This window comes from Toxotes jaculatrix, chromosome 19 (genome assembly GCF_017976425.1).
Source record: "Toxotes jaculatrix isolate fToxJac2 chromosome 19, fToxJac2.pri, whole genome shotgun sequence".
Taxonomy (NCBI): domain Eukaryota; kingdom Metazoa; phylum Chordata; class Actinopteri; family Toxotidae; genus Toxotes; species Toxotes jaculatrix.
This window is the reverse complement of record NC_054412.1, coordinates 21501508-21529177: the sequence shown is the minus strand read 5'-3', so window position 1 is coordinate 21529177 and position 27670 is coordinate 21501508. Positions and strand designations below refer to the sequence as shown.

Sequence of the window (27670 nt, the reverse complement as noted above, 5' to 3'; positions counted from 1 at the left end):
TTTACATATGCAGATTCATTTTCTGATGGTCCCCTTATAGCAATGTGAGTGCAGCTGATCGCTCCGATTACATTAGGAAATCAGCTCTTTGCTGCAAATTGCATTTTACTGTTTGCCTGTTCAGCCACAGTGTAGGGAAATTTTATATATCTGGGCGCCAGCAGGTCAGCGTGATCCCTGAAGACATGCTCCCTCCGAACTCCTCTATTGGCAATGTCTTCTAGTAGTGCCAAAGCTGCCACTGTTGCACAATTACATGCAACTTCTCGCTGCCATTTATAGGGCACTCAATGATGTGTGTTAACATCTTCACGTGACATAAACAGAGAAAACTTATCAGTTTACTTTGGATTTAGGTTGTGTCAATCACTTTAAGACATAATATGTTTGGGAAAATTAATTTAAATTACATGTGGTTTTGTTCGCGTGAAGAAATATTGTTTTCAAATACCTCTTGACTACAGTATATTTAGAGGAACATATTTTGGTATATAAAGCTGAGTTTCCGTACTTTGTAGTTTGGCACTGTCAAATGACAGAATTTGCGTGGCGGTACACACATTCTCACAGCAAGTTGAAAATTTGTGGATTTATGGATGAAACTGCCACTGTCTGAACCGATAACCTCTTCATGAATACACATCCCAAACAGTGAGACTCGCCCATTCAATGGCTTCTCCATCCAATTCATTACCATTTTATCAGTTTCTTCCAGTGACAATCAGATTTTGGTTTGCTCTACTGCTGGGTTTGCTCAAATTTCCCTGACAAACTCCAATTCCATTAGATATGTAAGTAGGATTGTGTTATATTGTTGTGTCACCCTGGGTTAGTAGTGTGCAATAATAAATGTTTTAAGTAATTGCCTTTGTTTTCTGTAAGTTACTTTAAATATTCCATTCCACTGTTGCTTGTTCTGTATAAGTTATTGTTCTCTAGCAAAGTTAATCTGTGCACTCTTAACTAATCACCAAGAGAAATGGTTATTCATTTTCTTGTGCTGATTCAAATTATATTGACGCTCAAATAATTTAAAGTGGTTCCACCAGATAATTCTGATTAACCATACATTTCCCCAAATTTAGCTAATTGTACCATTATTTGCAATGACTCCAAAATCCTATGGTAGTCAGCTAAAATAGTTAAAACATGCAAATAATTCGAACCTAACTACAACAGTATGTTTTACAAATTTAACCTGCCTGGCAACCTGAATGGCAAAATTAATTTAAATTGCTTAATTAATCAGTCGTGTTCATAATGCAGCCAATATAATGAAATTAATCATACCTAAGATCCAGTCTGCATTTCATACTTCTACAACATTTGTGATGCTAATTCCAGTCATCTGGTATGCCAGTTTTGACACATAATACTTGAATCTGTTATCCACAATGTCCAGTTCCTCTATGTCCAAACGCTGTACCAAATCTGTCTACAAATGGTAGTTGACCCTGATCACATTCCCTTGATCAAATCGTTCTGTGCATATTTTAAAGATAGTGTCCATCTGCCTACCCTCATTAGAAATATACCTTAGCTGCAAGAAACCAAGGTTCAATTTTAAAAGCATATTAATTTTACCCTTTTAGAAACGGGAAAGGACAAACATAACATATAACTTGAAACATAAACAGCATTCCTCTAAGCCATATAAGTGACAATAAAAAAGAAACATTTATTTTGCCAAAATTGGAATGATAGCATTAATAGTAAAACTAGAAAATAAATGAAGAAACTATTGGTGCATTTCATTACACATTTACAAGATTACAAGTTACAAAGGTTTTAATAAAATCTTTCATTCATGAAGTTCCACCCTAAAAAAATCAGGATACCATGGGGACTAATGCCACTAGTCAAGTTATTTTACCTGTACACTTTCACGATGACGACGTTGTTCTTTATTCGCATAGTGGGGTGACTGACAGCCTTCTTGCTGAAACCATCGATAGCCATTACATGGGTCACTCATTCTGCATTGTAAGGTATGGGGTACAGATTTCGGGCAACCTAAAATATAAGAAATATATTATTATAAAATCTCAGTCACCCTTCATTTGTATGATTACATTCTCAACACCTATGTTGTATTGAAATGCAGAAAAAACAGTGCTGTTTAACCTTACCTGTTGTCTTTCAGTGTGAGGATTGATGAATACTTCTCAGCACTTTGCCCACTCTGCCCACAGAACCTCTTTTGCAGATGGACAGTCATCAAGTTACAAATGACTGCATGTGAAATGTGGAAAAGTAAGAATGCAACTTAGTTTAAATGTTGTTATCTAAATGTTTTACTTAGTATTAATGAAATTAAGACATGCATTTTCTGAAATACTGAAATATCTTCTCTTGATAAACAACCAACAAGTTTGCAATGATTTTTAGATCAATCTGAAATTGCATTAGACCTGATGCCTGGCTTTGTATATAACTGGTCAGCTGTTTATTAACTTTAAGAGTAGCATTCATTTTATGTTTAACAAAAGCTGTAATAGTGTATGGAGGATGATAAAAAAAAACCTACCTCAGCAGTACCTTCAGCAATTTCTACTTCAAATTGACTATCACTAGGTCATGGATGTCCAACTCGAAATTTTGGCTACAAATCAAACACACCATAACCGGCCACAACTAATGCTCCCGGCTTCTAGGTAAGTGGCAGGAGGCATACTATATATCACAACTTACGGGGCATAACCAAAAAGTCAAAGCAACATTGAAAAAGATTTCCACACACACATTTTAATTCTGAATGTAGAATTTAAAAGCATATCAAAGAAAATCGGATAACGGGTCGTATTTTTGTTTTCCATTTTTACTGTTAAAACAAAATATTTAATAATTAATAGTTAAATGTTAACTAACTGTTAAACTTTCTTTCTAAATGGTGGTCGGGAAACAGCTTGTTTTGGTTTTGTTACGGACCAGAGCTGCAAGAGAACACTGCCAGAGGTCACATGACTTGCAAACTTGCAACTGTGTTGGTAGATCTCTGAAAAGGGGGTGTTATAAACTCAGCTCTGAAAGAACAATCTGCAAAATGAGAGCAAATGCATGTCTTCAAAAGTTTAAATGTAAAGATTTGCTGTTTTGAAACTCAAGTTTTTTTTTCCCCCCAACATATGCGCACCAATTTTCAGATCAATATTTGTAAAGTTTCAAAGCTGGAAAACCAACTAAATACACTGGGAGAACCGCGAAAAATCTGAAACTGAAAATGTGTTGTGTGTTCCTGTAAAAGGAAGTACAAGACTAGACCTGCAGGCAGGTATTAACAGGGTATTAACAGCTCCTCAAGGCAATGCAAGTCAGACCTACAGGCCCTGCAGGTCGAGAGCAGCAGAGACGGTGTATGCTTCAGAACCACTTTTACCAAAAGAAGGATTAAATAAATAAATAAAATAAATAAACAGTAATATGAGTGTTAAAATAGGGGTCCCAGCACTGCTGGTACTGGGAGCCACACTGCATGGTCTCCACCTCACTTGGGCTTGGACCCTAGTAATATTTTCAGAGATTTGAAAGTTTTTCATGCTATCAAAACATTATGCAAGCCTACAAAACCTAGTTCCAATTGTGGACAACCTTTTTTTTTTGTTTTAAACATCAAGCTTTCAATTTTATTTTTTTTTAGTTTTGAAATATGACATAATATTCATCCCATAGACCTAAGGCACTAATGGTGGCATTTAAAACCTCCTTTGTAGGAGTAAACACTGTCTATGGGCCCATCTGAATATGCAGTTCTTTTGTTTCAAGAGTTTTCTCACTCTCATTCTCTTTGGTCTGCTCTGGAATAAACCCATTCTGTGGCTTGCAAGCTTCCACAAACAGTGGAAAATCGTACAAGCTAGTGTTGCACTCCTTGTCCTCATTCTCATCCTGTCCTTCATCCTTCCTTTTCCCTTCATCTGCAGTGGGTGTGCTGATGTCGAAAGTGGGAGTGCTATAGCCATAGGCCTCGCTGTGAGGCCGGCGCGCCTCATCTGGGATGTTCTTCTTCAGATCCCGATTCCTATTGCGCTTGGCCAGCTTGGTGACAGAACCCAGGCGGTTGAAAATGTTGTCCTCAGATGTGGTTTGGTGGCTGGAGCGCCGGTCGCACTGCTCGGCCCCCCGTAATCGGAGGTTGTTAAGCTTGGTGTCAATGCTCTCCTGGGAAGAGGTCTTATAGCTGTTGGTGTCCAGGCTGTTGAACATGGCACGGCGCTCTGGGGAAAGCATGTCCAGAGACACGGCACGTTGGTCCAGGCCCAGCTGTCGTCTCTCCATGCTCCGGATGGTGGCGGCTCGCTGTAGCTTGTCGTGGACCTCCACACTCATACGCCGACGGGTCTCCCGGAATTCTGCTCGCACGTTTGCTTTCCACTCTGCAGCGTGAGCCTTGATCTCCCCAACCTTTGCCAAAGAGAGTTATAACAAATAAGTATGTCAGTTAACAGAATACATATTCTTCACTCAAAAGTTAGACCTTTTCAAGATAAATAAAGAAGAAATAAGTAATCTAAGACATTTATCAACCTTAACAACCAATTTTCAAAATTTCTTCAATGGTGACAAAACTATCTCATCCCAATCAAGACTGTCACACATTGCATCAGTGGTTCATATCCAAGGAATCGTGAGATGATTAACACAATAGAAAAGAAAATATATTTCTGCAACACAGAATAATCTCTAATCTTTGCTTTTTTCCTGCACATTAGATATAGCTCTGGTTGTAGCTCTGGTAAATGATAAATCAGAAGATGTCAAAGCATGTGCTGCCCTGGTCAGGTATTAAATACGAGTGCCAAAATCTTTATCAAATCATCATTAATCTATCCTTATGAGAGCATACCTCTTCTTTTGTCTTTTTGGACAGCACCCTCAGCCAGTCCCCAATCATGTTCAGCACAGCAGCAAAGTAGGCAAGACCACCCAGGATCCAGAACCACACTAGTGGTCTGTACCACTTCCGGTACTCAATCCTCCGGTCTCCCCCTGATTAGGAAACAAGACATGAAAGAAGAACAGAGCATCACTTTGCTGCTGCCAGCATGCATCTCCACCTGAACACACCACAGGGAATGCAGCTCAAAGAATGTTTTTAAAAGTGAAGCCACCAATAATGGATTCTACTTTAATAAAGCAATAATTTCTGACTGTTTTCATATAAACTGAATATCACACCAGTGCAGTGAAACAGTCATCTATCACACACAAAGCTTTCCTCCAAGGAGACATTATCAGAGAGAGACTGACAGAGAACAAGCCAGGCCTAAGATGAGCAGCTTTATACAATAATTGTTATCTGAGAGTCTGACAGTTTGGGGTTGTAAAGCAATTCACATATAAAAATTGTCTCTACTTTCTTCTGCATCAGGCTTCATTATTTTTCATTCATTATTTTTGTGTAATTGTTCTTTGCGATTATTTTTTGTTTCACTTGTGACAAGTAACTGGTGGTGAAAAAGTAGCAAACAAAACCACAGACCAGTGCGAGGACCCTTTTGAAACTGCTGTTTATAATTAGGACCATCGGTCGGTTACTATAATTAGGGGTTCAAGCTGTGAAGCTATGGAGCCTGATAGACATGCTTGATCCCAGCCACTACAGAGCTTTGCAATTTTGCCAGGACTAAATTGGGTGCCAATTTGTGGCACACACGCTGGCAATTTCCTCAAAATTGAATTTCCACAGCATAATAATAATACTTTTAATTAAAGCTGCAAGCAGCATTAAAACAGGCCCTTGCACTTTGAGCCCATGGGGGAGTGTAAGTCACAGTGTTATTGCAGGTCTTATGACATGGCTCTGAATTTGCATGACTGTCACATACAGAAACAGTGAGTTACTCAGTCCATGTGGACATGTGCACTGCGCAAACACATGCACAGATACTGCGTCCCTGCACCTTCGACCTCAGACTTGAAATTCATGAAAATTTAACATGGCACCACGAGAACACCATTCGATGCAAACTCAAGTAAGTGGTACTGTTGGGATGCCGGCTGATGCAGATGAGCATTTTTGCAACCACTGGATGCAGCGCAAACAAGTGAGATGGACTGAGTGGTGACATCACTTTTGTATCACTTACTGTGTCCAGTATGTGGCGCTAGAGAACAAGCACCAAATATGCATTATGTTATTTTAAATCAAATGTAGAAAAGACTGGGAAACTTTTATGTAAATAGTATAATGATTTTTACACAAGGATTACCTCCAGTTGCCAAGCTTAGGTGACACTATGACTGTAATTGAATATTGGCCAACAGATGTCTTCAGGCCTGGGCTCTTATCAAACGTGAAGTTTGGGGCAGACTGGACAATGTATATTTGAGTTACAGCAACTTCTTGTTCCATGGCAAAACATCAAAGTTTGCCATGCTGCCAAAGATAGGTCGTTCGATGAAAACTCACTGCAATTTAGCATAGCGCATAGGTCTGTGGATTAGTCTAACCCTAACCCTAACCCTGACTACATATGGTGTCAATCTGATTAATTCTCTAGGAGGAATTTGTTACAGTACAAGTTAGGCAACTTCTTCTCTGAATTTTTGGGCACACTTTCGTCATCCTAACCCCTTCAAAAATGTGCCTCCGCAGCATAATAAAAATACTAATCTCTACCAAAACAATAGGTCTCTTGCACCTATTGAAGAGACCAAAGACTGTTTCAGCCTTGGCACCCTCGACGTTTGGCCCCTAATAATAATCCTTAGGATTATAATGGGGGTGTCACACCAGTCTTTGCTTGGGCCCTAAGAACAATAATGATAAGCAGCAGTTTCAAGTAGATCCTTGCACCAGTTGGCGCTTCGACCCTATATATGTTAACTATGAACGATAAGCTCTTACCTGCCACATAGTCACCTATTCCAACTGTTGTCAGAGTAATAACCACAAAATATGTTGACTCCAGAGCTGTCCAGCCCTCAATGTGTTTGAAGATCACAGCTGGGATGGTGACAAACAGGATGCAGCCAGCCAGGATGAAGAGGAGGGTGGAGGCCACACGGATTTTAGTCTGACTGATCTGGTTGTGTTTATTCTATGAGAGAAAGTTATACACACATAGGCCTGTCACGATAACAAATTTTGCTGGACGATAAATTGTCCCAGGAATTATTGCGATAAACAATAATATTGCCGTTTTGAGCCCATTTTGAACTAGTATAACGATAATGGCATGCACACCCTTTAGAAGATCCATACATTTTTTATTTCTAAAGAACATTTACCACTGTAATATTTAACCATTGGAAGAAATTTTAAATATCCAAAATAAATAAACAAAAACAATAAATAAAATGTAAGTATGTTGTCTTTCACATTGTTGTACAGTTGTGGAATTGCCGTATGTGACACGTATGTTCTCCCAGGCAATTCGTACTGGCTGTCAAATGTTCGTAGCATTTTTCGAAATGCCAGCTTTTCAACGATGTTAAAGGGCAGCATCTCTTTAGCAATTAAGCGCACGACACTGTGAGTGCGCACCATTTTACACTCCCCTGTTTGTATTTTGTGTGTCGATTAAATGCCCCAGTGATTGTGGACTGTCGGGAAGACGGAGACGGCTCACCTGTCATAGTTTTTTCCCCAGCTGGGAAAACTGCACCGGATGATTATGTTTAAGGTGCAGATGCAAGTTTGTTGTGTTTCCGCTTTTAGTTACTACGGTTTTATAGCAGATGCGACATACCGACTGGCACAAGTTCAGTGGTTCACCACGGTCATTTGGTTTAAAACCAAAGTGCTCCCACACTACAGACGTAGCATTCGGCTTTGAAACCAATCCCATCTTCCCTCTGGCTTGCAGCTCTGAAACAAGACTACGATGCGGCTGGCAAGTAACTGACGCGAGAGTTCATTCGTCACTATGCTAAGGAAACGAGAGGGGTCAGTCGAGAGCGATGCACCGGTTTTGTCTACTCTTTGGTACAGAGAGAGACATACGACGAAAACAAACGAGCAGGAAACAAGAAATTATCGCAGCTGGCAAAATTATTGAGCTCATTTTAATTTATCGTTCAATAAATTGATTTCTTGCTTATCGCGACAGGCCTATACACACACACATAATATAACGCAATTTAAGCCATAATACCTGTCTCATTTCCAACAGACTGTGAATGGACTCTTTATTGAACCCGACAGTCTAAGAAAGAACACTGATGAATCAGTCCCAGTGGTTTTATTATTCCATCAGGATGAGCCCTGATTATGATAAGAAAATACAGTGTTCACTGTATGGCCCTGAGGAGGATGACATTCATTAGTTCAACAGGAGGCAGTTTGTTTCCTTCTTTTGCTGGCCAAATACAAGTGCAATGAGATTTTAAACTAAAGACATATAGTCTGTACAGTTATGTATTAGTATGCTTCTCAGCCACATTACTTCATCTCACATCTGTCTGACAGAACATACGCTTCAATCAATACAACTGCACCGGTAGTATTTCACTTGTAGTTTCAACATGTGATTGTGGCTTCAGGTCTGTCTTTTCTGACTGAGGCTCTCTACCCATGACTTTCAGTAGAATTACTTTGCATTGCTTTGCTTTCCTATGGTGAGAGTAAATAAATAAAACCTCTCAGCAGTACTACCTTGGGTGTAGTCCCCCTGAGATATAACACCTCATCACCTCACTGGAAAAGTTTGATAACGTTCAGAAGGACAGTATTTATTAGTCTTTACTCTGCTCCTTATTTTGTCTCTCAAATGTTTTCTGGTACCTGTCTCACACTGGTGACATATGCACAACCAATCATATTCTTCAAGTACAGAAGTACAGCTTCAGCTTGCATGAAGTGCAAGCCCTTACCTGGTTGGTGTAGACACTAGGGGTGTAACACAAACCTATTACCTCTATCGGTTTATGTCACAACAGTAAATGTGTAAAATCTGTATTCAGATTCATACCAGGAGTGGGCATGGTTTATACCGGAAACTGTCTAGCCTACAGCTATGGAAGAAGCCAGGAACATAGGGAAACTAGCAGACAGATTCAGTGAAGATATTTTAGTAACAAAATCGGGCTTACAGGCTGATGGGTGGAGAAACTAGAGTCCAGACAGGCAAGAACAAAAATCAGGAAATCTACAAAGCCAAATTAGAGTGAAAAAAAAACTCAGGAACATGCACAGAAGCTTGAGCAAACACAAGGGAACTAAACAGCATCACAACACAATCCAGCATGGGTGGCAAAACCACTGAGAACAACAGGCCAACTGAAAAGAAGCAAAGGGCACAAAGAAACTTGAATTCACAAGGGAGGCAGGGGAAAATGCATCAGGGTGAGGCAGACAATCACAAAGGAAGGAAAAAACACAGGAAGTAACACCATAACACAAAGAAGGTAATTTCAAAATAAAACATGAAACATTAAACAGTGCCTGAGAAATCAAAGAAACCAAAGAAGTCCAAAAAAGAGTCACTGAAGGGGCAGATCATGACACCTGCTTCATTTCCAGCATTAAGTTTTTTTTTCTACTGCCATTTGTCTACTGCCCCATTTTCTAAATAGTTTCAGAAAATAAAGATGATTGTGTCACAAGATGTATTAGTAATAAAGTTCTGGCACTGGTCTCAGGCAGATTTGAAGAAGTTTCTGACAGTAAATTTTTGTGTGAAAGACTTATCAGAGTGCAGCTCTGAAGTATAGCATCCCATATGTACTTGGACCCTAAAATAAGTCCTGATATTAGCCTTAAGATATTCCACAGTACGGGTGCAGAGCTTTCAGAAGCTGTCAGTTCAAACTGAACCTAGAAATATCACTAGCCTTCAGACATCTGAACAAATTGGGCTTAGTGTGTCTCACTTTGTTAAATATTTACTTGGTGTCTTATGCTCTTCTCTGTCACTGTTCTCATTTTAAACCCACGTACCACATATAAAAATCTCAGCATCATAACGATCTAATTTCTATAACGCTGAGTTCTAATTTATTGGACATTTACAGTGGGACTCACCCGGAACATCTTCTCCACCTTGGCAATGCTTTTGACAAATATGGTACCTAGCTGGTCCCCAACGCCTGCCAGCAGAAATCCAAACAGTGGGATGCCAAATATCGCATAAAGAATGCAGAAAATTTTCCCTCCTTCAGTGCTCGGGGCAATGTTACCATAGCCTAGATGAGAGAAAGGAGACAAAAAGGAGCTTTGAAGGACTACATGAAGCTCATAAATGGACTAGGCAGATTTACTTACACACTCTAATGCAGGGGTCGGCAACCTTAAATACTCAAAGAGCCATATGGACCGTCTCATAACACCCGGAGCCACAAAAACCTTTTGAAATCTAAAATGAGGATAACACTGCATATATCGTTTTTTTTTTACCCATATGCTATGTATAAAAAACTATAGTGTGTTGCATTTATGAAATCAGTGAACTGATACAGAGAACACGAAATTTTATTTCTGAATGTAACAAAAACATTTCAAACTCCTTAAAAAAGATGCTTGGTTGATGCTTACTTTCAGTTAAAATACTCAATGTCTATTTGCGTCCTCCTCGTATTTATAAAATAAAAATCCAAACTTAAATTATCCACCTGAAGCGAACCATAACGCCGCCTGCTTCTTCATCATTTTATTGCGTGTACTAGAGCGTGCAGTCAACTGTCAACCTGAACAAAAAAGGCCCATTTCACTTAACAATGCGAAATATGTATTTGCAAAATAATAGCCAATTTAAATATTTATTTTACCTGGTTAATGTGATTTTTGTTCCTGAACCTCAGCGCACAGCGTCTGTACATCAGGACAAGGCGTCACCTTCATCTTCACAGAAGACTGTAACCTGTCGTCAGTGAAACTGTTTTTTTCTTGGATTTATTCATCGTTTACCTACCGGGGGTCGAAAAGCTCAATAAATCTTGCCTCCGGGTGTCGCACATCGGCGGTTGTGACGCATATTTTGAGCGACAAAAAATTAAAAACGTTTTATTTTAATGTTACAAGATTACCATAATCTTCAAATTTAGAATTCTATTTAAAAAACGAAAGAACTAAAATAAAAATACATTTAAATTAAATTCTCATTAATTAATAAAGTCACAGGGAGCCAGAGCAGAGGGATGAAACAGCCACACTCGGCTCTGAAGCCGCAGGTTACCGACCCCTGCTCTAATGGATATAGTGTACAGCATGAATATCAGAAATTGTTAATTCTGGAAACATCTCAGATGTTCCCAAATTAATCTGTTATCCCTGGTGACACATGGTCTATATCACTACTACATATCAAGGAAAATGAGAAAATGAATTGCTGTTGTTAAGTCAAATCTCATCAGCTGCCATGCTGCCGTGAGTGTTCTTGAGATGTTAAACATGGGCTCTGATTTTCCAGCTTGGGTTAGCACTATAAAGACAAGTAGGAAAGTATGTTAAAGAGTAACTTAACACCCCTGAAAATCTGGTCTTTGTTCACCTCCAGTGGTTCAACTTACAACTCACCTGGCTGTAGTGATGAGTACTCCAGGACACAGCTGGGTGTAGTTACAGGTTCAATAGAGCAAACTTTTGCTGAAACATTGAACCAGAAACTTAATGCTTGAAACTTTGAACGAGAGAGGGGAGTAAAACGCTTTTCAGCCTGCTGTGAAGTTACTTGTGAATGAAGCCCAGGACTCAGAACATGTAATATCAACTGAGACTAACACAGAAACGGTGTTAGCTTTGCACTATTTGCATGACATGGGCTGTGCACGTCAAACGTGTTTTAAAAATCATGAATTATGTTTGGTCAGTACAAAAAAATGTTCTTAGGGAACCAATGCTGGGTTAATACAGAAGACAGAAATAGGGGAAATACTTGTGCCATCTGCTGCTGATGATGAGCAGTGAGCAACTTGTACGGATGCACTCTTGTCTTGTGTGTTGTGAGGAATTAGAAAAATGTCTTCACTGTGTCATGTACATACAGCTAATAAACAGCATGATGTGATGGAGGCATGAAGAGCTGAACTATGGCAGTAACTGTAGAGATAATATGGACAAGACTTCACTTTGATGTGTAATAATAATAATAATAATAGATTATCTGAAACAACTCTAAGGATTGCTCATGATTACAATCCATCCATCCTTAGAAAGGAGACAAATACAATCACTGTTGGGACAAATCTACTATTTCTTCAAAAACTGATCAATAAAGCAACTAGCCTACAGATAAAGCCATAACCACAGTACCTATGGTTGTGATGACAGTTCCGGCAAAGAAGAAGGCACTACCCAGATCCCAGTGGCTGGAGTTGTAGGAAGTGTCACCGATGGGGTTCACTCCAGCATTCACAGCCTCCACAGAGTGCTGGGAGGAAAAGCAGAAACAGAGGAATATAAGAAAAGCTTGGTCCCACTCTGGTTGTTGTGGATTGTGTCTTACTGTGATATGGATTTAGTAGCTTGCAAGAATTAACATCTCTCCATTCCTTTGTGCCCACTGATCTCCAAGAAGACAGGGTTGACTCCTGAATGCTATCAAATGCTCTGTTTGCTACTTATGTTGGTGCTAGTGTTGATGCTGCTGTAGGCATTGCTGCTACTGTTGTTGTGCAGTTGTGGATAGTGTTAGCTATTACTAACATATCTTGGGTCACACAAACACATAAGCCACTGTCCCCACAGGGGCTGGACAAAGCAATAGACATTTTTGTTCAGTGCAGGTTGTCTTTCCTTGGCAATGCCAGAAAGCTAGCATTCTCAGTTCTGCTTTGCTGCTATGCCGTTGCTGTTCAAGATTCAGTTTGTGATGAGCATGAATGATGGCATTTATATTTTCTGCCTGCTTACAGGTGATGCTTTGCTGCTGGCTGATCAGTTTGTGCTGCTGAATCTATGTGTATCCTTTGGTAATGTACGCCAATGGATACACATTGGCATTGGCATACATTACGCTACAAGTCACATTCACACAGCTCTTTCATGTAATAGCTTTCAAACACACACACATTGACAAATTGATGGGCACACTGGGCAATGGGCTATTTGGGGTTCAGTATCTTGCCCAAGGACACTTTGGCATGAAAAAGGACCTGGGATCCAACCACCATCCTTCTGATTAGTGGACAGTCCACTCTACTTACTGAGCCATAGCAGCCACTACATCAACACCAATACTCTCCTCAAATTTGGATTATAGTTGTTCATATCATAATGGCTCTACAACTGAACTTCTGCTTGGAGAGTAGACTTAGCGACAGGAACACTATACATTTTTTTTCCAAGCTAACTTATAACACCACAGTCAGGCCTGGACTGGTAATCGGGCATACCGGGCATTTTCCCGGTGGGCCAACAGTCCTTAGGGCCGATGCTGGTTGTTTTTTTGTTTTTTTAAAACCGGCCCGCAATTTAGAGGGGGTGGCCCATTGGTCCATCTTCAATATAGACAGTGGACTAAACCAATCAGGATATAGTAACTTACGAGAGCGTCCCCACCCCTTTCTCTGCACTGATCCCCGCCAGTTTCATAGTGTTGAGCGTGGAAACATGGAGAAGCCGAAGAAAGGAGGTGCGGAGAAGTTGCGGGCTAAAAGATTCAATAATTTCGCTATAGACGCTGTAAAATGTACTAAAATAAAAGACACATTCTCTGGAGGGGCTGCTGTAGCCTCCACGTCCCCTGCAGCCCAGGTTGAAGGTGAACAGGGAGAGGAGCAGCCAGAGACTGTTGACAGGGAACCCGAAGGACAGAGTGACCAGGGAAGCGTAGCACAGGCACAGCAGGTATCAGGTAGTAATGTTAAGATAATACCGGGACTTTTCGGTGATGGACAGGCATGAAAATCGCTCACCTTTCGGCGATATTCGCAGTTTTGAAGCCAAAACAGGTGACCTACGTGAATCGTGTAGAATTACATGAGAATGGTGAGCAATGAATAATGTTATTTCCTGTCGCAGCAGTGGCCTTAAGTTGTGTTTTGTTTTCGTTCCGTGCAAGTTTTTTTCTACAGTATCACTGCAGTTAGTATGAGATTTTTCTGATTATTATCAAAAAATAAAAATGTAACCTAAAGATACTAAATATTTTGATGGTTTAGATAGTTGCACAGTTTTTCCAGGTAGTTCCAAATGTTTTTATTTTTAATTTGGTTTTTTAGGTTTTCTATTTATCACTTAATAAATTGTAATATGTCCCTCTCTTCCTGTCTAGTCAAGCCAGGCTGTTGAGGTAGCAGTTGAGGAGAGAGTGTTATAATATTTCTAAAATCTATTCCAAATATTTGAAGCTCTCATTTACTGGGGGCTCTCCTCTCTCCTCTTCCTGGTGGACTGCCAGCCAACGTGCTCCTGACCTTGTGTGCAAGATGCATTTTAAATAAACCATTGAATGTGTAGTTACTGCGAGTTTGCTGGTGGTTTTTGGGAGCTGGGATTTTTCCTTTAAATGTTGTGCCATGGTTTCCCCTTGGCCAAGACGTAACAATAGTAAAATACATTGCTTTGGGGAACACATACATAAATTAGTCCGTTGTGCACCGCTAATTATGAGGGGCCGGTCTAAGCCAAAAATGCCAGGGCCGTTTTTTTGTCCCAGTCCAGCCCTGACCACAGTTCACAATACTGTGTTGTGATAATTCAGTTGGGGTCACTTTCTGTTAGTCCTATCTGGCAATATTGTATCTTGCTGGTTCAAACTGCTATGTTCAGTCCAATACAAGCTAGCCCATGAAAGCCCTATGTATGAGGTCTGTTTTCATGCCAGCTGAGATAAAGCACAATTTAGATTAGTTGAATAGACTATGTTTTATCATCACTCTGCTTGAGCTACTGTAGCACCTCTCAGGGGACTGCAAAAGGAAAATTCCTCAAACTTCTCCACCCCATCACCCTGTTCATCCTGTCACATAACACTGTGGCTTCTTCTCTAGATGTGCCCCCTGCACAGTGTAGAGTTTGGCTAAGGTGCAGGGAGGGGGCACAGAGAGGAGGATGATATCTGTGATTTCACACTCACACACACAGTGCCAGTCTGCTCTGCGAGTGTCCATCCTGGCAGATGGAGAATCCGAGTAATGAGCCCCACTCAGGGTGTGATAGATAGCTGTGTGGCCAGCTGAAGGGCAAACACCCAAGGACACAACTGATCCCCCTCAACCACAGAGTCTAGCTTTCACCAACAGTCCAACTTTGTCACAGATTTGTAGCTATTCTACATACTTCAAGATTGACTTTTTCATAGAACATGTCACAGTAAATCATTACAAATGACTATTAAGGAGGATATACTAGAAATGATGAGTCTATGGCTGTGTTTCTAAACAGGCCTACTAAAGCTCTTCCTTCTACATACTCAGTGAATATGTGCTGCATACTACCTACTAAATGAACGATTAAGTATGCCATTACCAATGCTGACCATTCACAATGTGGGAGATTTGAGGAAACCCGCTGGCCAAGCCTGAAGAGATGCAATGCATTATAGGGCAGCTGGGTATCTCCAGTAAGCTTACAGCACACATTCAGCAATTCTTCCTAATTTGTATACACTGAAAAAAAATGTTTCATTATGTATGACAGTTTGGTTTAATTTTATATGTTTGATTTGTATGTTTTAGGTGCCACAAAATGAGATGGATGTGTAAGATATGTCATTTTGAGTCGGAGAAAAGGTTGGGATTGTTAAAACACTACAGACTAAAACATGGAAATGGTGGTCGCAGCCAGTCAGTCCCTTGTCTTCACACTGATTGCCCTTGCTCATTTAAAACATTTAATGCCCTTCACACCCATTTGTCTCGACACTATGTGGAGATGGTAACACAAAGTGGACCATTTACATGTCTACTTTGCTGCTCTGTTTTGTTTTATTCAGAGAAGCAGTATTTTGAGCACCTTGGCAGCCACTTAAGAAAGTTTGAAGTAGTTGCATGTGTCTTCAAAAACTGCAACTTCAGTACAAATATTTATTCCACATTTGCTAGCCATAGACACAGAAAACACAATTCACACAGCTTTCAGGATTTTAAAACTGAAGTATTAAAAAGCCAACCTTCTGAACCCATTTTTGCTCAGGATGAGACCTGTGTGGAAGAGAGCTTTGACCTTTGGGGTGGGGAACCACAGGAGTTGTCTCAAGATATAAAAAAGAAATTTGGCTAACTCTTTTTAAAGTTGGAAAGCATGTACAATGTCCCAAACAAATGCATTGATGAAATAGTGGATGAGCTTCAGTTTATATCTACCTGTGCATCTGGTCCATTTTTAAGAGATGTGGTGGAGTCCACCTTGAAAAGCCATAACTGTGCTCTGGATCCATGTGGAAAAAAACTGTCTGGTACTTAAAATAATTTTAAGTACCAGACATTTCATGATGGATCTCACTATCAAAAAATGAGTTTTTCTCTGTAAAAGAGGACAGAATGAGCCTCATCCTGTACATTGATGACTTTGAGGTATGTAATCCTCTTGGGACATCTCGAAAAAAGCACAAAGTCACCGCTGTATATTGGGTGTTGGGAAACATTCCAGTGCAGTTACGTTCCACACTGGCATCAATCTATCTAGCAGTTCTGTGTAAGGCTGAAGACACCAAGCAGTTTGGATTCCAGAGAGTTTTAGAGCCACTGTTAACAGATATCCAAAGCTTGGAGGAAGATGGTGTTTTGGTTCCAGTGTTAGGGAAGGCCATTAAAGGGACTGTGGTCAGTGTGGTGGCAGATAATTTGGGAGCCCATTCTGTGGCAGGATTTGTCGAAAACTTTACAGAGCCATACGTCTGCCGGTTTTGTGTTGGGGAGCGATCCAAGTTTCAGTCTGATGAAGTGAGATCTGGATCTTTTCATCAGAGAACTAAAGATCAGTCTGTCTAGTCCAAACCACACTCCTTGCTATGGTATGGCATTGTCAGAAAAACTTCAACATTTTCATGTGACATCTAGTTACCCTCCAGATGTTTTACATGATGTTCTGGAGGGCATTGTTCCAGTGAAACTGGCTTTGGCATTTGATATCTTGATCAAGAAAAAATATTTTTCTCACATGGAACTAATACCATTCACAATTTCTTATACAAATGGAGTGATAAAACAAATCACCCTCATCTCATTCCTGCTAACTTTTCAACTCGAAAATCAGTAGGGGGCATTGCACATGAAAATTGGTGCTTGTTGCGTCTTCTGCCTCTGATGATAGGTTTAAAAGTACCTGAACAAGAGCCTGTATGGCAGATGCTGATGACATTGAAAGACATTGTGGACCTTGTCATGTCTCTAGTCCATACAGAAGAAAGCATTTGTTATCTTGACAGCATCATTTCAGAACATCGAAGCAGATTCCTCGATGTTTTCCCCCAACAAAAGCTCATTCCCAAGCACCATTTCCTTGAGCAATATCCTCAGCTCATTAGGGAATTTGGCCCTGTAGCCACCCTCTGGACAATGAGATTTGAGGCTAAACACAGCTTTTTCAAGAGCGTGGTCAGGCACACTGGTTGTTTCAGGAATATCTTGCTGTCCCTTGCAAATAAGCACCAGCTCATAGTTTCATACCACCAATCACATGCTGCCAAACCATCACTTGCAGTCACAAAAACAACAGAGGTCTCTTTAGATGTGCTTAAAGAGTGTCTAAAAGACCTGGTGAATGCAGATTCCCTGCTGTTACAGCTGTGCATGTTGTCAATAATGTGTGCTTTTTGGGCACCAACTATGCAGTGGGAATGTTGTTGTGTTGTGGCTCCACTGCAGGATTGTCTGACTTTTCTGAAGTTTTGCAGATAATGGTGATTTGTGACAAACTGACTTTTTTTGTAAGACAACAAAATACATGGTACAATGAACACCTTAGGAGTTATAAGCTGGAGAACACAGGGACTGTGCAGTTACTTGAGCAAAGAGAGCTGAAAGATTTTTATCCGTTGGTTCCATACACTCTTGCAGGAAGACGCCTTTACAACTTTAAAGCACCACGTTTGCCTAGCTTTTTAACCCTGTTTTATCGCAATAGACCCCAAATGGGGGACCTTCAGGCTCAAAGGGTTAAGAATGAGGAGAGAACCTTGTGAATTAATATGTTTCTGTAAGTGTATTTCTTTCCTCTGTTTTTGATGCAGCTTCTTCCTGTTGATATTGCAACCACAGCAAAACTGTGGATCATTTTTGGGGAGGATGACATCCGCAAAATAGTTTTACCTGCAGGCATCCCAAGCACACTTCAGGACCTCACTGATGTTCTTCAAGAGACATTTGATATCACAGGATCATTCACTGTTATGTACCAGGACATGGATTTTGATGATCAGTTCTTCACTTTGATCTCAATTGAGGAAGTACAAGATAAAGCTACCCTCAAACTACTAATGACGGAACCAGTAGTCTTGAATCTCATTCCTGTGGGCATGTCAGAAGTCGAATCCCCAGTTCCACAATCTACTGATGCAAGCTCCACCTCATCTGACACAATCCTGCTTTCCTCCTCAGATAAGTGTGGACCATCGTACAGGTCTAAGCCATGGCCACTTAAGTTTGAAATACCAGCCTTTTCTTGTGATGTAGACCTTGCACTGGAAGCAGGAATGCAAGCTTATGAAAATGATGGCACACTGTTGAACAATCCAAAAGTAACAAGTAGTATTCTTGAGAAGCTAGCAGAGACAATATTTGGCTTCACAGCATATCCAACTGGTGTCCAGATTTTAGCTGTTGCTGAAGCCTTGGTAGAGAAATACCCATGCCTCAAAGAGCCAGGGTCTTTTAATGGCTTATATGGTTGGCAACAGAGGATGAAGTATAAAATGGGCAACTACAGAGCAAAGTTAAGAGGTTGCCTATTAGCCATTCCAGAGCTTGAGGTGAACACACTGAAGAGACAATGCTCTAGAGATGAGGGTTCCCTTAAAGGCTTTAAAAGGCCAAAAAAAGCTGAAGTCAACTACCTGCCACCACTGCCATTAGGCAAGACTGAGGAAACCTTAGAGAAGGAGAGACTAGATTTGCTGAAGGAAATAAAGAAGAAGAACAATGAGAGGGTAATTAATGAGAAAAGGGAGAAGTCTTTCGCTATGAGAATAACAGAGGTTGTTGAGCATTGCCCCACAGTTCAAGACCTCTTGGAGAGATGGCCTTCTCTGTTCTGTGAAAATAAGGTAAATCCAATTCCTATCCTTGTTGATGCAGCAACTAAGTGCATGTGAGTTCTGTTGAGTCATCTTAAACATGATTATGTGTATTTATCTCATTTCAGATCAAAGAAGAGTTTAAAAGAATAACCACAATACATCTGGAGCTAACCTTTTTGTCCAGATTGGACAGGTATGCCACCAAACTCCAGGAAATATTCTGGAGTTTGGGGAGTCTCACCACAAGAAACTTGGTGTGAGCCAGTGTTAATGGACAGAGTTGATATTTTTACTATTCTAAAATTTAGAATTAAGAAGCAAGCAAGAAGTCAGTTGACCACATTTTATGTTTTTGCTTATAATAATTTGTAGATATTTTAAATATATCTATTCCGTTTCAGGTGTTAAATAAAAGTTAAATATCCTTCAAACATCCCCTTGGCAGCAAATATATATTTTTTGATAAATATTACATTATTTAAATAAAATACAAAAAATATTTAATTAAATTCAAATAATAGTATTTTTTTTTTTTGCCTCTGTGCTCTGTTTCCTATCATAACTGTAATCTGCTGAGCATACATTATCCAATAACTGTTCACTAACTGTAATGTAAATGCTGACCCACTAACATTGTCCATTGTCTGTATTATGCTGCATGTCCTTCTCCCCCTCTCCTCCATTCCTAGCTGTCCTATCTTCCTCCTTTTCCTCCTTTCACCCAGCCCAGACACCGGCAGGAGGGTCCCCCATCTGAGCCAGGTTCTGCTCAAGGTTTCTTCCTGTTAAAAGGGAGTTTTTCCTTGCCACTGTCGCCTTAAGTGCTTGCTCTGGGGTCAGGCTCTGGGTCTCTGTAAAGCGCTTTGAGACAATTTTGATTGTGGAAGGCGCTATATAAATAAAATTGAATTGAATTGAATTGAATTAATACATTCATAATGAATCTTACTTAATAATTACATAGATTATAACAAACAAAAGGTTGGTAAAAAAACACAGAAACACCAGCAATGTTTACTTGGGTTTTGTATTTAGATGCAATAGTAATCTTTGTGAAAGTTACAATCTATAGGTGAGTATTTCCAGAGCAATTTACTTGGGTATTTGTCAAGAAAATAACTGGTTCTAGTAAGTAAATATTACTTAAAAACACCCGTAAAGAGTAAAGATTACAAGCACTTTCTAAGTGCAAAAACTTGCCAAGCTTTTTTTTAAGTAAAATTCACTCCAAATTTCTTTCAGTTTACATCTGTGCATTCCTCGTGTACACAATATCCACATACTATGAAGTTTGAATGCACTACGTACTAATTTTGGCATCATACTTAATATGAATAATTTGTTTGTTGGGGTTCTGCTGACTTGTATCTGACTCTCAGTGCTAGTAAAATAGCCCATTAGCATAGCAGTACACTGACATCAAGTAACTGTTGAGTGTAACATTAAGTAAACAATCAGAGGAGTAGTGTACGCACACCTATGACACATGCATATGCACGCCCACAAATGGTTAAGTTGTGGCTTGTTTCAAAGGGTATGTAACCACTATTCCTACAGTGGCAAGCTTACATACATTAGTCAAATTATAACTGACCACACGATCAAATGTTAGATTGACTCAGGCTATGATTATTATGTGGTAGTCAACACCTAGCTAAGTAGTATTAGACAATAATGTAGACAAAGTAGGTTGTAATTAAGTCTAATGAACATGTTTAGTTTGGGTTTCAGTCATTTCATTTATTTACCTACGCTGAGCAGACTGAGCAAAACTGTGCTTGCTATGGGGCTTTGGGTCTAGAAATAAAAGACTTTGGGTCTTGTCCCGATTATTCACCAGGAACCTCATATCTCATAACAACAGACTGAAGAAAGGGTTTATACTTTCTCCACCTTGCTTTCTATTTGGCCCTGCATCCCGGGCGTCTCCTCCTCAATTGGTCAGGAATCTGCGGCCTCCCTCTCAGCAGAGTGGGTTTAGAAAATGCAGTCAGCTGATAACACATGATGTACTGAGCTCATCACCCATGATGGACCAAGGTCGTCTCTTCTCCTCTCCCTCCCCTTCTGTTCACATTCATATCCCATTAATGTTTGTTACTACCTCAGCTTCTCCTCCCATTGTTTTGTAATGTTTGTTAATAACTCAGCCTCTCCTGTAGTTTTGTGCTTTCTTGTCTCTCTTCTCTTCTCTCCTGGGGCCACCAACTACCCCCATAATTAGTCTGATTAGCAATTATTATCAGTCTTACTATAATTACTCTTACTATTATTATTGTTTGTATTATCGTTAGTCCTATTACCAGTCCTATTATTGTCTTAAGATTATTTTCAGTGTTGCTTTAGTTTTTAGTGTTACTATTACCATTATTGTATGTGGAACCGGCCCACCCCCAACATTTTTCCCCAGATCATAACAGACCTGTCTCTGTATCTGTACTTGACACAGCAATTTGGTATCTGTTCCTGTGACATCCATACAACCTGACTGTGTGGATGTCACAAGAACTGAGTCCGATTGCACTTTCAAATTCCATGTAATGATGTCAAAGAGTTCAGATAGAAATGATGTAGCTGTAACAAAGCAGAATTTTCCCTTAAATTCAGTGACAAAATGTAGCCACACAGAGTCATATGTTTTTTCCCTGTGCATCAGAGAGAGATTGGGAGGCAGCGCCTCAGCACAGAAGGTGATGAAAAGTGAAGGGAGCTCTGTGGCCTTTCTACTCCCATTTAAATCAAAGGGAAGCCAGGCCTGGAAATGTTGCCGAGGGATGCTGTCGCCTGCTCACTCCTGGAACAGAAAGAGAGGGTTGAAGTGATCATCTGGTTATGGATCCTTGACTGTGGCAGAGGCCTACCCATTCTACAGCTAAACCTCTGGGCTGAGATAGTGGAGCAGCTGGCACTTCTCCAAGCCATGCTTATCAGTTGTCACATCGCCCCCACTTCCATGAAATCACTTTCACGTTCTATTTCAGCAAGGATTCTGCAGTACTCAAGGTAAGAACAGCTTATGCTCCACCAGTGTGGGATACTGAAGGCTGACTATACTATAAGCTGCCTATATTTGTTTACATTTTCTTCCAGAATATTTAAAGAAGACAAATGTTTTCCTCAAAAGTGTATCACTATCAGCCAGTGGTGGAATGTAACAAAGTATTTGTACTTCGTTACTGTACTTAAGTACTTTTTTACGTATCTGTACTTTACTTAAGTAAAAATAATAATGCATACTTTGTTTTTTACTCCATTACATTTTGCAGCAGTTATCTGTACTTTCTACTCCACTACATTTCTACAATTTATGCCGTTACTCGTTACATGTAATGAACATAATTTCATCAAAATCTTGCATGAAAAAAATAGACTGATTGCGTTGAGGCGTTGTTTGCCATTGCCAACCAATCAGGTGGCTCTATTACCCCCAATGATGGCAGAGCGCGCATTTGGTAGCAGGGCCAGCTAGTGGACTGGCCTAATTCCCGGCGAGAAGAAGCGACATGCAACACAAACAATAACCCAGAGCAAACGTCGGCTGAGCCTGACTCTGAGCCCTCCAGCTCAGAATCAGACAGTCATCTTTGGCCGTATTTAAGCAGGTGACATAGGCAGAGGCATAAATCAGTATATCTACATTCTTTATCAAAATTTGGGGGCGCAGCGCAGTACGTTAAGAGTGCGGCTTTGGACTTTAGACCGGCCTGAGATCAGAGGGTCGTGGGTTCGATCCGTCGACGAAGCGCAAGAAAACAGATACGGTGGTGGTGAAGGAGACGCGCCTCCCCTGCCTCTGCGACCATGGCTGTGGTGCCCCTGAGCAAGGCACCGATTCACCCGGGCGCCTCACTAGGCAGCCCCCTGCCCCAGCATCTCTAGTGCATGTTGCTCATGTGCATAATGCGTGTGTGTGTGTTTCGTTCACTTGGTGTGGGTAAAATGCAGAGAATAATTTCCCCAGGAAGGATCAATAAAGTAATTAAAAAAAAAAAAAAATGGCCCCGGCACTGAGACAACCCACTGCGTGAGTACTTTCACTTTAAAAAATACTTTAAAGTAAATTTAAAAGTAAGTACTTAGTACTTTTACTTAAGTAAGATTCTTGATGCAGTACTTCCACTTTCACTTGAGTATATTTTTTGCGGGATATTTGTACTTTTACTTAAGTACTAAGCTTCAGTACTCTCACTACAAGCCAGAATAGATAGATAGATAGATAGATAGATAGATAGAACTTTATTGTCACTTGCACAGAAGTACAGGCGAAAAAAATTAAGTATAGAATGCTTCAGGGTTATGTCTCTTTATGCCACAGAAGCTCTGTGATACATACTTTTTTTACCGAATGATGACTCCATCTAAAAAATATTACTGACTAAATATATATACTGAGTTCATAAATGGAAACAGGTGCACTTCTTCTGCACTGAAGTTCAAACGGGTGCTCTATATCCTCTCAAACCAAGTCAGGAAAACCAGTGAGAACCAAGAACCACTTGATTCTCACAAAAATAGTTTCAAATACGAAAATCAATACTAAATTTCTAGAACTGCTATGGGAGCAGCAGTGGTTCCCAATTATGGTAACCTTGTTGTTGGAAACTGGGAAGCTAATGTAGACCATCACCCCTTCCTGTCCAAAATCAAACTGGTCAAATTAGCCAGTTATTTAAACTACACAATTTCTTTTCTCAAATTTAGAGAAGAAAGCAACCCAAACAGAATCAGCTTTTCAGATTTAGAAATCTCTAAAGACAGAAACAAAACTATTGATACTATCAAAAGCCCACTGACACTCTTTTATAGTTTTAGCATTCATTCTTAAGGTCCATTCCCCTAACCCTAAGCCCATCCAATCCTTTAAGTGCTTCAACACCTAATGTTGTCTATGAATTAAAAATGAACAGAACTTTTGCCTTTCTGACACAGGATGCCTAAAATGACTCCCACCACTTTGTAACCTTATCATCCTCAGCAAATCTCTCACACATCAGTCACCATGTGATCATCATCACCTCTTGGACCACTAAATTGTTTTCAAACCTATATGTACCCCTATATAATTTTTATTTTCATCAAAAGATTATCCTAGCACAGGCCAGTAACATCCGCATTTGAATAACAATTGACCCTGTGTTTACTTTCTTCACTGACACAGATGAAAACTACAAGACTGCATCACTCAAAGCTCAGCTTTGGGAAGGGAAGCCATATGGGACAAGATGAGGGGACTGAAAAAAAGAGGAAAAAGAGAGAGAAAAGATGAGAAAGATGAGAAAAGAGGAGCAGAGTATGTTAAACCTATGGGGTTCAGACCCCCCCCCCCCCCCCCCACACACACACACACACACACACACACACATACACAAGCCACAACACCGGTAATCAGATGAGAAAATTGTTTCAGAACTTTATCATATAGATTTCGGAAAAAATGCCATGGTCCTGATCTCAGTGACCTTACTGGTGGATAAAGCCATGATGCTGACTGATCTACAGATTAATCCAGTGGAGCTCACTGTCAAACATGTTAGCAGCCATGCTGAGGTAAAAAGATTTCTGATATCACTATTCTATTTGTATCTCCATCTGTTCTTTTTCCAACATTAACTTTGCTCCTGATTGCTGTTGTTTCAATATGTACTTGTGACAGTTTTAAGTTGGCAGACTGTGCTGTCCTCAGTATTCCACTTGCATACACTGACAGCCAGCAGTGAAACTGAAACATACAAACACAGTATAATCAGCACCAAATAAGCCTGATAATCTCATAACTTTTTAAACATACATGAATTAACACTTCCGTTTGTAAATGCATGAAATGTCAATCATTAATTCAGAACAAAAATCCGTACATAACGCAACATAGCACGATATAGCGCGACCTAGCGCGACGCAGCGCGACGCATTACAGCCTGCCTTTTTACCATTAGTGAATGTCTGCCTAGAAGACACGAAATGAAACTAAAGATACACAACGTGCAAAAATTAGATATAGTGTAGAGTAGTAAATACGTACCAACGATGCTTCCTTAAGCGTAAAGAATGAACAATACAGCTGCACGTAGTCATTTCATCCACAAAACGTGCGTACTTCTTACAGTGTTTTCATTTCCTGACTACGGGTGCCGCATGAGACAAACAGCGCATAGTAAAACAGGATTCATGAGAGAAACGTGAGAATTTTTATACCTGTTCAAGAATATCAAATGAAATTAATAACTTAAATAATTTTGTTATTAAGGTGTAAATAATAATAACATTTTAAGTAAGTTTTAACCCATTTGTCTTTCCCCTTTTTTCTTAACCTCTCTCTCTCTCTCTACAAGACAAAACACTCCCCGCCTGACGTTAATACGTCACTCAACAACAGTTCATAATCACTTCTTACTTAATATCTGGAGACAAAAGGAGCACTAATTCATTCACTGGCCTGAGGAAATGAGAAGTCCCTTCTGATTTGATGATCTTCACTTCGACCTGACGCACTTTCTCATCTTTGCTTGGGAAGGTCTTAGTCACTAGTCCAAGTGGCCATTCATTTCTTGGTACTTGGCTGTTCTTAAGCAGAACGACACTTCCTAACTGAATGTTGGGGTGCGAGGACTGCCATTTCTTGCGAGCTTGAAGTGTAGGGAGGAACTGCTTCCTCCAGCGGTCCCAGAAAGTGTTAGACAGGTGCTGAACCTGTCGCCACTGGGACTTGTAGAGATCTGCAGCTCCAAACTCACCAGCAGGAGCAGGAACGATGTTCAATTTCTGCGTAAGCAGAGCAGCTGGTGTGAGTATGAAGGTCTCTTCAGGGTCAGTCGTCACAGGGACAAGGGGCCTGGCATTTATGATCGCCGCCACCTCTGCCATGAAGGTCACCAGTACCTCGTGGGTGAGCTTGTCTCTGAGCTCGAGAAACATGGAGTCTAGGATTCTCCTAGCGAGTCCAATCATTCTTTCCCACGTACCGCCACAATGGGATGCATGAGGAGGGTTAAATGTCCATGTGCAGCCTTGGTTTGACAGGTAAGTTTTCACAGCTGCGCCATCAATACTTGATGGTATCTTCAGTTCTTTACAAGCACCCACAAAGTTTGTGCCGCGGTCTGAGCGCAAGTGCTTGACTGGCCCACGCACAGAGAGGAAACGCCGCAGTGCATTAATGAAACTGGATGTATCAAGGGACTCTACGACCTCAATGTGCACAGCTCTTATGCTCATGCATGTAAAAATCACAGCCCATCTTTTGTTCTGAGCGAAACGACCTCTGGTCTTGCGTGAGGAGACGTTCCAGGGCCAAAACACATCTAGCCCGACACTTGTGAATGGGGGGTCCATAGACAGACGATCGGCTGGCAGGTCAGCCATTTTCTGGACACTGAGTGGAGCCCTGAGCCGTCTGCAGATTACACACTGGTGGATGATGCTACTCACTTTTCTCTTCATACCAACTATCCAAAGGCCAGCTGTACGTAACGCCCCTTCTGTATAGTGGCGGCCTTGATGGTGAGTTTTTCCATGGTGGTGCCTTATGAGTAATGCTGCAACGTGGTGTTGACCAGGGACAATTACAGGAGTCTTTTCGCTCTGTTCCAAGCTTGAATTGTGTAGACGACCTCCGACTCTTAGGAGGCCCTCTGAGTCTACAAAGATGTCAAGATTCCAGAGAGAGCTTGTTTTTGGTATCTTCTCTTGCCTTTGGATGCACTTCAATTCTTGGCCGTAGACTTCCTGCTGAACTGCCCGGATGATCACAGCCGAAGCTTTACTGCGTTCTTCAACAGTGAATCCAGCCTTGCAGTAATGCCAACCTTTACACAAGCTCTTCCCTTCCAAGGTTGTCTTGAAGTGGCGGGCTATGTGAATGAGTCGAGTGACTGCTCGTGTAAGCGACTTCCAAGTAGAAAATTTGGCAAAGCGCTGGGAACCGAGCTGTCTGGACGAGGTTACGGTGCTTAAGGCAGAAACTAGAGGTCGGACGTCTGGGTCTGTGCTTGGATTAACAAGATCATATGTGCTTTCAGGGGTGTTAAGTTCCGCTCTGGACAGAAATTCCGGACCGCTAAGCCAATTGGTGTCTTCCAGACGACCAGCATGTACAGACCGTGTTGCGTGATCTGCGGGGTTCTTGTGAGTGGGGACGTAGCGCCACTGATCTGGACGAGAGGATCTTCGGATGCGCAACACTCTGTTGTTGACATAAACATAGAAGCGTCTGGCCTCGTTGTAAATGTAGCCTAGGACCACTTTGCTATCAGAGAAGTAGGTTACAGCATCAAGGGGAAGATCTAGTTCTTCTAAGATCAGGTCTGTTAGCTCAACGGCAAGCACGGCTGCACAGAGTTCAAGTCTTGGCACTGTGTGCTCAGGGCGAGGAGCAAGCTTAGCTTTTCCCATGACGAATCCAATCTGCTCGTTCCCATCAGCACCGGTGACTTTTAGGTAAGACACTGCGGCAATGGCCTTGACAGACGCATCACAGAAGGTGCACAGTTCTCTTCTTACAGCTCCAATTGGTGACATTTCAGTGTAGCGCCTGGGGATGGAAAGCTCAGACAGCTCAGATAGGGAAGTTCTCCATGATGTCCAGGCGTCCTCCATGGCTTGAGGTAGCGGAGCGT

At 40.8% G+C, this 27670-nt stretch overlaps 1 protein-coding gene across 1 annotated transcript in view; it reads right to left on the bottom strand.

The window, feature by feature from the left end:
- Positions 1 to 3723: 3723 nt before the first annotated feature.
- Positions 3724 to 27670, bottom strand: part of kcnk10a (potassium channel, subfamily K, member 10a) — a 50138-nt gene continuing 26191 nt past the window's right edge. Inside the window, exons 3-7 of the mRNA XM_041064520.1 lie at positions 12191 to 12308; positions 9965 to 10125; positions 6848 to 7040; positions 4844 to 4986; positions 3724 to 4401 (exon numbers count right to left, since the gene is read on the bottom strand). Of these exons, the coding sequence (XP_040920454.1) occupies positions 3724 to 4401; positions 4844 to 4986; positions 6848 to 7040; positions 9965 to 10125; positions 12191 to 12308 (1293 nt within the window). The remainder of the gene's footprint in view (positions 4402 to 4843; positions 4987 to 6847; positions 7041 to 9964; positions 10126 to 12190; positions 12309 to 27670) is intronic.